The sequence below is a fragment of the Mytilus californianus genome, unplaced genomic scaffold (assembly GCF_021869535.1).
Source record: "Mytilus californianus isolate M0D057914Y unplaced genomic scaffold, xbMytCali1.0.p SCAF_3, whole genome shotgun sequence".
NCBI lineage: Eukaryota > Metazoa > Mollusca > Bivalvia > Mytilida > Mytilidae > Mytilus > Mytilus californianus.
Genome location: NW_026262679.1, coordinates 20,303,791 through 20,315,104, shown reverse-complemented (window position 1 = coordinate 20,315,104; position 11,314 = coordinate 20,303,791). Strand labels below are relative to the sequence as shown.

General features: G+C 31.1%; 1 protein-coding gene across 3 annotated transcripts; it reads left to right on the top strand.

Annotated features, from left to right (window-relative positions):
- Nucleotides 1-1,162: 1,162 nt before the first annotated feature.
- Nucleotides 1,163-10,815, top strand: LOC127734091 (protein C19orf12 homolog). 3 transcript variants are annotated; one of them, XM_052243720.1, is made up of 4 exons: nucleotides 1,163-1,232; nucleotides 7,627-7,788; nucleotides 8,461-8,553; nucleotides 9,070-10,815. In XM_052243720.1, the coding sequence occupies exons 2-4, from the start codon at nucleotides 7,695-7,697 to the stop codon at nucleotides 9,273-9,275; spliced, it is 393 nt and encodes a 130-aa protein (XP_052099680.1). In that variant the 5' UTR covers nucleotides 1,163-1,232; nucleotides 7,627-7,694; the 3' UTR covers nucleotides 9,276-10,815. The 3 variants fall into 3 exon arrangements, with proteins under 3 accessions (XP_052099680.1, XP_052099681.1, XP_052099682.1); XM_052243721.1 differs by having other exon boundaries at nucleotides 1,163-1,290; XM_052243722.1 differs by having other exon boundaries at nucleotides 1,164-1,220.
- Nucleotides 10,816-11,314: the final 499 nt, after the last annotated feature.

Sequence of the window (11,314 nt, the reverse complement as noted above, 5' to 3'; positions counted from 1 at the left end):
AATTTACAGTAGGTGTTAGTAGTGCTACGTCAAGTATAAATCTGGCAGCTCTTTTCTGCATCTTAACAATTCTTTGAATTCCATCTGCATTACAATTTCCCCTTTTGAGCAACAAAAATCAAATATGGGCAGAATAAATGCATTAAATTATTTACTACTACTAATATCTAGATATTTCTTAATTCTGGATAACAGTGCAATACGAGAACTTATGCTTGTACATACATGATCAATTTTAAATTTCCAGTCTAAATTTTTGTCAATATATATATATACCTAGAAGCTTTTGTGTTTCAACAGATGTTATTGGGTTATCTTGTATTGATATATTTAGTTTATGACCTATCAAAGCTCCTTTTTGATTCGTTCCAACCAGCATAGAAGTTGTTTTTAAAAGATTTATTACCATTTTGTTGATTAAACACCATTTATTTATAGTGTTGGCATCATGGTTTAGTTTTCTCTCTATCTCTTCCTTACTTATACCATGGGTATGAAGTGTTGTATCATCAGCATACATGTCAATGACTGAATTGAATGTGTTGTATTTATTTTGTATTACAGATATTACAATTTTTGAACATATAACTAAACTTTCATGCTAGATGATTGTCTGTAGAAAAAGAAAAAAGAAATAAAAGCTTGATGGACTTTTAAGGTAGATACATGTTGTATTAAAGAAATAAAATTTGAGGTCACGGGTCACTGCCGGCCATTCAGTATCCAAAATTGTTTTTGTTCTATTGTATTAAGGTAGTAAAGTCTAATGTTGAAGTGTACATAATTGCATGTGCTCAATTATGTACACATATGTTCAAAATAGATGGAGCAGTTTGTTTTGTAAAACAAAGTGCAAAATGTGTTATTCAATCATGGCGATTTGAAAAGCTCACTAGAGCTTGTATTGTGTTTATGTAGTTTACTGAATATCGACTTAAAATAAACTTTGGAAAATTGTCGCAAAAGGTGAAATTGAATTTTCCGTCAGAAAAATTTACTCCTGTCTACCTATATATATAACAGTGCAAAACAAAGGATTTGTATTTAGTCTTATATATAGCCACTTCACTTTGATAGTGCGTAAAATCGTCATAGTCGCGTCCAAACCTTGTTCAGTGTTGTATTTTATGACTGGTTTTCGTCCCGCTTCCTATTGATTTTCTCGGTTGCTACCTAGAAAACAAGCCCCAGTTATGTTTACATTCAAAACCCTGAACTGAGTCTGAGCTCGAGTGAGTCAGTTTATTTAAGTTTGCAACACGTGTAATAAATATTTCATTTCTTGTTCAGGTATGACAATCATTTGAATAACTTTTTCAAAACAAGTTTATTTCTGCTGCGATTTGGTAACAATACGATAATGTAATTATGAAATGTTCAGTCCACTTTCACTTTACTCATGGGCTATTCCAGAAATAATCCATCCCCCCTATGGAAGACATGCAAAGTCAATTTTTTTTTCCTACGAGAAATTTTTCAGATTTTGCAAAAATGTCTGGATTTCCACCTATTTGTCTAACTAAAGTTTTTTCTTGAAATTAAAATAATCTGGAAATCCAGTGTCTTCCATAGGGTTTGAGAACCAAAAATTGTCTGGAAATTCCAGTGTCTTCCATAAGGGGGGGGGGGGATTATTTCTGGAATTGCCCATTTAATGTTATTATTCTATCCCTTTTTAGCTCACCGGGGCCCGAAGGGCGCCATGTGAGCTTATGCCATCACTTGGCGTCCGTCGTCGTAAACTATTTCAAAAATCTTCTCCTCTGAAACTACTTAGCTAAATACCTTCAAACTTTAACTAAATGTTCCTTAGGGTATCTAGTTTATAAATTGTATCCGAAGTTTTGATCCATCAACAAACTTGGCCGCCATGGCTAAAAATAGAACATAGGGGTCAAATGCAGTTTTTGGCTTATATCTCAAAAACTAAAGCTTTTAGAGCAAATCTGACATGGGGTAAAATGTTTAATTGGTCAAGATCTATCAGCTCTGAAATTTTCAGACGAATCGAACAACCCATTGTTGGGTTGCTGCCACCGAATTGGTAGTTTTAACAAAATTTTGCAGTTTTTTGTTATTATTTTGAATATTATTATAGATATATATAAACTGTAAGCAGCAATAATGATCAGCAAAGTAAGATCTACAAAAAAGTGAATATGACCATAATTGTCAATTGACCCCTTAAGGAGTTATTGCCCTTTAAAGACAATTTTACACAATTTGTTCATCAAGTTTGCTAACATTTAAAAATCTTCTCCTCTGAAACTACTGGGCCAATTACCTTCAAACTTTAACTAAATGTTCCTTAGGGTATCTTGTTTATAAATTGTATCCGAAGTTTGTATCCATTGACAAACATGGCCGCCATGGCTAAAAATAGAACATAATGGTCAAATGCAGTTTTTGGCTTATATCTCAAAAACTAAATCTTTTAGAGCAAATGTGACATGGGGTAAAATTGTTTAATGGGTCAAGATCTATCGGCCTTATAATTATCAGACGAATCAAACAACCCATTGTTGGGTTGCTGCCACCGAATTGGTAGTTTTAACAAAATTTGTTATTATTTTGAATATTATTATAGATATATATAAACTGTAAGCAGCAATAATGATCAGCAAAGTAAGATCTACAAAAAAGTTAATATTACCAAAATTGTCAATTGACCCCTTAAGGTGTTATTGCCCTTTAAAGACAATTTCAGACAATTTGTTCATCAAGTTTGCTAACATTTAAAAATCTTCTCCTCTGAAATACAGGTGAGCGATTCAGGCTCTTGAGAGCCTCTTGTTTGATAAATCAAGGATTAATTTGTATAGAAAAATCTTAAACCCAAAATAAAAATAAATATTTAACATTTACATGTATTGACAAAAATTCCCTAACCCAATCCATTCAAAATTTTGGATCATCCACCGAGATGGGAGAAAAAAGAGACCTTACAAATTTGGTCTAACTAAAAAGCGACAAGAAAAATTTTAGTTACAAGAAGACAAATTTAGCGACAAGATAGTTTATTTACTATTAAAACAATTAATTTATAGAAAAAATCAATTAATTACAGTTGATTATTTGCTGTCATTGCTGTTTTATAAAGTTTTGTTAATTTTAGTATCACTACAAACAGTAGTAGTCTTGTAATGAGTTTTTAGTAAACAATATTTTATTACATTATTTTAAAGTATAATCTGAACATTTTGTAACAATCCCATGTATAATCCTATATACATGTACATGTATATATTTTGTTACATCTTGTGATCCGTTTATTTGGCAATCGCCAATGGCAGTCAGCAGGGTTTAAGAACATCAGTTGTTCGACCTGCTAGTCAAATGCGTTTTGTTAAAATATACTTTTTCACTCATTTGGTCTTTTGGAAAATGTTGTTTGTGCTGTATTTAGACCCCTCTACCGAGCAATTTGTTTTGCATGCACACGTATAAAAATTGCGGTTTTATCCAACGCAATCATAGGTTTGAACGTTGTTTTCAATTTAGACTTGTCAATATTTTTTTATAAGATATATATATTATGTTTAAGAACATCAGTTGTTTGACCTGTTAGTCAAATGCGATTTGTTAAAATATGCTTTTCACTTTTTTGGTCTTTTGGAAAATGTTGTTTGTGCTTTATTTAGACCCCTCTACCAAGAAATTTGTTTTACATGCACACATATAAAAATTGCGGTTTTTATCCAACGCAATCATAGGTTTGAGCGTTGTTTTCAATTTAGACTTGTTTATATTTTTTCATTAGGGCTTGTATTATATTTTCCTTCAGGTTTATATGATCCTTTCATCCTATTTCGACTCTTTAAAATTCAAGAGTCTATCCAAAATTGAGGTAAATTATATGGTCTTCCAAATACCGTTTCGATCCCTAATATCACTGAAGAGACATTAATTGTCGAAATCTGGATATGGTGTACAAATTTTTGCACCTCATGTTTGCGGTATACCATCTTCTCCACAAGTTAATTGTTTTCTGCTTGGTATTAAATTAATAATTAAGATCCATGTAACATCTCGTGATCAATTTATTTGGCAATCGTCAATGGCAGTCAGCAGGGTTTAAGAACATCAGTTGTTCGACCTGCTAGTCAAATGCGATTTGTTAAAATATACTTTTCACTTTTTTTGGTCTTTTGGAAAATGTTGTTTGTGCTGTATTTAGACCCCTCTACCAAGAAATTTGTTTTACATGCACACGTATAAAAATTGTGGTTTTTATCCAACGCAATCATAGGTTTGAACGTTTTTTTCAATTAAGACTTGTTTATATTTTTTTATATATATATGTGGACCTTTTTAGTGAAATAATACTCTCAGATCTGTACTTAGTATCTTTTTGTTGTGGGGATGTATAAGTACCGATTATCAGGTTGTCTACAAATTGATATCATAAAATATGCAATTTTATTAAGAGCTGAGCAGAGTGATATAGACAGTGGGATGACCAATAAGTACCCTGCCACGTCCACTCTGTGTTTTTGTTACTTGTTTTTGTGCTTTGTATCTATCTGATGAGTTCAGCCCTTTTCAACTGATTTTTATAGTGTTCATATGTTGTACTCTTACACCACTGTCCGGCCCCAGGTTAATGGGAGGGTTAACGATGGGCGCCTGCTAACATGTTTAACCCTGCCACATTCTGTATGTGCCTGTCCCAAGTCATGAGCCTGTAATTCAATGGTTGTCGTTTGTTGCTGTACATGCTGTTTATCATATTTGTTTTTCTTACATTATTTTGTACACTAAATAAGGCCGTTAGTTTTCTCATTTGAATTGTTTTACAGTTGTCTTTCGGGGCCTTTTATAGCTGACTATGCGGTATGGGCTTTGCTGATTGTTGAAGGCCGCATGGTGACCTATCATTGTTAATTTCTGTGTCATTTGGTCTCTTGTTGAGAGTTGTCTCATTGGCAATCATACCACATCTTCTTATTTTTATATAGATTATCTTATATTTGGTTTAAACCTTTGTTATATCAACCATGCCGACTCTACATATTATCAATTCATTCATTTATACACTAAATTGTAAACTATAAATATATCTATTTAAACATATCCTTAGTAACAAACATACTCTTTCTAGAAAAAATGAACAAATGTTTATTTTCCTCTCTCAGTGTCATGAAATAATGAAAATTCGCATATATTTCGAACAAAACCACACACACTTTAATGCATGTTTCTATATCTATTTATTTCAAATAATCATTATTCAGATATCTTGACGCTAAATTTATTTTCTTGTCGCTAAATTATTCTTCTTGTTGCTTCTTGACGCTTCTTGTTGCTAACTAGTGAGACCTGTTACAAGTTACATGCACAATAACAGAATAAGAAAGATAATTCTGTTTTGTATTTTAACTTCAGTATGAGTATATATCTCTAAAATAAAGGTAAGTTTACTGGTAATAATAGACTAACATAATGTATTCAATAAACTTATTGTTAATCATGTTAATAGACACAAATATTGTAGTCTATTTATTTCAACTGCTAAATTAATTTACATAAATATTATTTTGGATATTAATGTAGGTACATTTGTATACAAGTACAAAACAATGTATCATCAATATATATCATAAACATTTATAAATTACAATGTATGTAGCCAAAAAATGTGAAAGATTTAATTCATTCAATTTCAGAAAGACTGTTATATTGTGTTTTATTAATTTATTTATAAACAGTAACATTAACTGTACCAATTTTTCTGCACCAGGTGCACATTGCTGCTATAAATATTTATTCAATGATGCCTGAGGCTAGAATATTTGAAAATCCAAAACTTATTTAAAAAAATTGAAATCTTTTATACCAAAAGTAAAGCCACAGCCGGGCAAGGAATAGAGCTTTGCATGAGGGAGATATATTACCTAATTTAAAATTATTTTCAAAATTTTGTAAAAGCAAATGTTAATTAACAAACACAATATAAAAAAGAAGATGTGGTATGATCGCCAGGCACATATACAAACAGAATGTGGCGGGTTAAACATGTTAGCAGGATCCCAACCCTCCCCCTAACCTGGGACAGTGGTGTTACGGTACAACATAAGAACGAACTATAAATATAAGTTGAAAAAGGCTTAACTCATCAGATGGATGCAAATAGAAATACATCTAACAAAAACACAGAGTGGACGTGGCCAGGTATTTGTACATCCCAACAACAAAAAGACACTAAGTACAGATCTGAGAGTACTCACAGTTACTGACACCTAGATCAAAGCCAATAACAACTAATAAAAAAAATCATGCGTCTAATGCTAAATTATCAATCATTACACATCCAACATCCAATGGATTTAGTGAAAAGACGTCATAAACAGTCAGAGAAAAACATGACCTTGTGCAATGCCAAGATACAGGTGCCGACAGAATGTAGATCCATGAATGTGCATATGTATATAACAATAATATTTAGTTTGCTTTTAATTGACTGATAACAAAATCAATATCAATACCAATAAAAACAATATTCAAAGATCTAATTATAGTGTTGAATTGGTAACCTTTTAGAATAAGTTTATTTAAAGGATCGATAAGTTTACCAGGATCGTTTCTAAATTTCAGGGCACGGTAAACAACATCTTCATAAAGTTGAGGATGTGCTATCCTGTTTGAAATAAGCTTTCTACAGGTGCAACCAAACTTCAAAACCAAATCTTTATATCTATGGAAGAATTTAGTAAAGGTTTTAAGTAATTTGTGGTAACGAATTCCCTGACTTAATAATTTACCAGTAATACATAGATTACGTTCATCAAAATCGAAAACATCACAACAGACACGGGCATAGCGAACGAGTTGTGATATATAAACACTGTAAGATGGTGCTAAAGGAACATCACCATCCAAAAAAGGAAAATTAACAATAGGGAACGAAAAATCGTACCTTTTGTTGTAAATTTTAGTGTAGAGTTTCCTGTGTTAAACTGAAATATCTAAATATAGGAAAGGATAGTTATTACCGTTTACATTTGATTTATTTAAAGTAAGTTCCTTTGGGTAAATTTCGGCAGTATATTTAGAAAATTCTTGATTATCTAACGAAAATATATCTTCAAGATAACAGTAAGTGTTGTTGAACTTATCAATTAAATTTAATTTAGACGGGTCTTTACTGAGTTTGGTCATAAACTGTGATGCATAACAGTAGAAAAACAAGTTTGCTATTAAAGGGGCGCAATTAGTGCCCATAGGAATACCTACAACCTGTCGATAAACTTTGTTGCCGAGCATACTTAAATACTATCAAGGAGAAAATTAACAGCTTCAGTCATCTCATCACAATATCCATATTTTCGTACTGGCTACTTGGCTGGTGATACCCTCAGGGACAAACAGTCCACCAGCAGAGGTATCAACCCAGTGGTAGTAATAACATTAACATCATTAACAGTACCATTTGTGCACATTTCAACAATAACTGTCACTTCAGTGGACAGTCTAACAGTTATCATTCAATTGTGATATTATTTTATTATTATTATTTTATTAATATTATTATCTAGTCTTGTAATTACATGTAGTTCCTTTGTTAATTAAGTTTAATTGAATTATCTTATTTACCATGTTTATATTTTATAATTGATTTTTTTTCAGTGTGGCACCAGATGATTTCATATAAATAAACTGGTAGTAACAAAGGAATAACACAATTGATCATCAGTATGGCCGGTATCATTGGGAGGGCTTTTATACCATATTATAATCAGTTAATGGAAATACTTTCCACAAATCCTGATTTAAGGGCAAGCGCAAAAGGTAACAAGTAATTAAATTCTATGAGAACATACTTGTAAAAAATAAACAAACTACCTGATTTTCAATCATATTAGAATAAATATACTGTAAAAATTACTTCTCTCGTTTTAACAGAATATTTTTTATAGTCATACAGTTCAGGATGGATAAGTCTGACAATGAAGTAGTTTCTCTCAAAATTAAGTCTGTGACCTGATGACTGTTGTTTAAAATCCACATTGTCTCTGTTCTGGAAATAGTGTACTTACAATTGAAATATATTTTACTCCAGCTCTTTTGTAATGAAATTGGCTTAGATTATTATGGTTTTGTCCACTATTTTTTTTTAATGGAAATTTGTATTCTTATCATTTTTATTAATCTGTGACATCAGATAAATACCAGATAATTTTTTTTTAATCTTTCACATTATTTTATTAGTTTCTGTTTATGTACAGTTACATATATAAGTCTATGAATAATTAAATCATATATTATACTTAATCTATAGAGAGATTGATCTAGTTGACCATTAACTTAATTATTTGTGGTTATATTTAATGCAATGCCGTATGCAAAAAGATTTCTATCAGAAAAGTTTTTCTTCTTTTTTTAAAACTTTTAGAGACAACATTGATGCTTCAGAGTTTCTGTTATCTTTTTAGTGTTCAGTATCATTGTTTTATATTGTAGGTATTTTCAAACAGGTAGCATATGGAGCATGTGGCACTGCTATTGGGGGTGTTGTGGGTGGACCACCTGGGGCTTTGGTTGGTGGTATAGGAGGTAGGTACTTTTTTAAGAATCATAAATGGACCATAGCATTTTTGCAAGTCCTTTCTTGACTAGTTACCTGTTGTTATATAATTAAAACATTCTTTCTTTAGTTGGCATTGAAATAGTAGATTACCCCACAAAACAATATATCAAACAAAACAAACATGGAAATTACAACACCTCAAGATATTTTTTCTTCAGGTATTGTTGCACTTGTACATGTATTCTGTCATAAAACATGAAATTGAGGTTAAAAGGTTCATAAATTACATATTTCTGATGGTTCAAACTAAATAATCTTAGTAGTAATCTGAAAATGTTTTATATTGAGTAATATTTATAGACTTTATAAGAGAAAGGCGAAAGTTAAAGATACCAAAGTGATACCTTACAAATTTCATGACAAAATGTGTCTTTTCATGACTAATAATTTTGCACAAAATGATTTTAATGAATTAACAAATAATATTTAACTGTCCAAAGTATAATTAAACTGAATAATGAATACATTTAACTATTTTTTAGGATCAGTGTTAGGTTACCTGCAGTCTGATGAGTACGATTCACTGTTAAAAGTGTTGTATAGCTTGTCTGATAGTGAAAAAGCAAAACTTGTTCAGAAAGTACAGGAACAAGTGGGTGACACAGGAATTGAAGCTCTAACCAGATTCGTAGGAACTCAAGCTCATAGAGAAGTCTTATTAAACCTTATACGGAAGGAACTTTTCTAAGGATCCACAAGGCGGATAAAGATATAAGTCAAAGAGATCATTTATGGTTTCATATCATTAATGATAGTATGTAATAGTAGCGGTATTTTACATAATCTGTTTAAGAACATTGTACTCATTAACTCGAAATGATTTCTTTGAAATCTAATTGAATTGTTATTTTCTCTCTCCAATATACATACATTCTACTGCTGGAAGGTGACATTGCATTGGTAGTCATTTTTTTTGTCCACCATAACTTATATATTTTGTATTTCTATTCTCTTGTATGTTAGCTTTACAATCAGATTTTTTTACCTTTGCAGTTGTTTTGTATTTTCTATGTATCTATGAAATATTAAAACTTGTTTGTTTCGGCTTTATATATTTTGAAAGGCCAAAGTAAGTGGATTCTATTAAATGTTTGTTACACATTCATTTGTACTGGTTGCACAGTAAGTCTTTTGAAAGCATCCCTTGGTCTATAGTTATAAACCAGATGTAGCCTTTTGGTTTTGGAAGCATCCATTTCACAATTTTTCAAAGAGCTGTATCCTTTGGTTTTCTTTTAGCTATGATGTTGTACTCTTACTTCAAGTTATGGGGTCTGAATGCTCTGACCTCTGGGTACTTGCACATGTTCCACTTGTTGGATAAACTTCATCCCTTCACAGCACAATTTAATTAAAGTAATTCTTAATAAAAAAACATAATTTGGTGGTCTATGGCTTATTTTCATGAAAGTTTGTTCATATAGAAATTTTAATTTACATTTGATTTTTAGATTTTCATGATTTCCATGTTAAATTCCTGCCTGCCTTTTTTTGCATCTGTTTATGCATACATGTAAATTTACCACTTATACCATGTATACAACCTTGTCATGAAAATACACTTACCAAAAATAGTAATAATCAGATTTAATTTGATAATCATATACTTTTTCTTTCAATAATTTATCAATCAATGTATGCCCCAGATATAAGTTGCCTTATGAGGGAATTTCAGTACATAAGATAACTTGGATGGTGATTATATAAGATATAACGTAAAGTGTCTATAGTAAGTTGTTAATGGACATGTGTTGGCCTAGTCATGCACAAGATTTAATTTCTATTATTATATATTGATTTGAAAATGGTACAATTTTTTTATCAAAAAAGCACCTCTCTTGGTTTATCTAAAATGCCAAGAAACAAATATTATATTAGTGGATTTGAATCAATGCATTTTAACATGTTTTTTTATTAATATATTAACTTTCATAACATATATTTTATGTACAGCATTATAATGTGAACATACCAGTTCTGTTTCTATGCTGTTGTTTTCGGGTCTATGTACTTCATAAATTACAATTAAGCATGCTAGAGTTACTTTTCTTTGAATAAATAAATAACTAGAGACATAATAATAAAGTCACATTTTCATCACATTGCAACTTTTTAAAAAATATATTTGTACATATAAAATTACAAATAAATTGTCATTAAGAATTGTATGTTTACTGTTAATATTTTGTAATACTAATGACTTATCAAATTAAATTAATTAGTCAGTAGTTGACCGATGTTCAATTCTCATAAATTCGCCAAGAAGACACAAACCACGGTAAGAAACGCAACCTGAGGATATTGCATAACTCCCTAAGAAGTGAGACATTGAACTTCAACATGCAGGGGCGTAGCTACCCAGAGGCATGACAGCACGTGCATCCATGTCATTTTCACCAAAAAAACAAAACAGAAAAACCAACAGAGTGAGAAAGAGAGAGAGACGGACAAAGTTAACATATAGGAATTGGTCAATCGGACAGAGTGGGAGGGGTATTAACGTGATGCATCTATTATCTTAATCTCATTTAAAAATGCAAGTTAATCCTGGAAATTACGACGAAATTTCAAAAGCAGGTGTGTTAAATGCAGAAATTATATGTCATATCGAAACAGTTCATAAATGAATATGTGTTTTAGTCCTTACAATAATTCTATTGATATGAAACGATTAACAGACACACAGAGTGATATTCTTTGTAGTATGTGCCCCTCAACCCCCAAACA

What these genes read in the sequence shown, in the direction of transcription:
- LOC127734091 (XM_052243720.1), top strand. Translation starts at nt 7,695, where the DNA reads ATGGCCGGTATCATTGGGAGGGCTTTTATACCATATTATAATCAGTTA. An exon ending in TTTAAGGGCAAGCGCAAAAG is followed by an intron (nt 7,789 to 8,460) that starts GTAACAAGTAAT and finishes TTTATATTGTAG; the next exon opens with GTATTTTCAAACAGGTAGCA. An exon ending in TTTGGTTGGTGGTATAGGAG is followed by an intron (nt 8,554 to 9,069) that starts GTAGGTACTTTT and finishes ACTATTTTTTAG; the next exon opens with GATCAGTGTTAGGTTACCTG.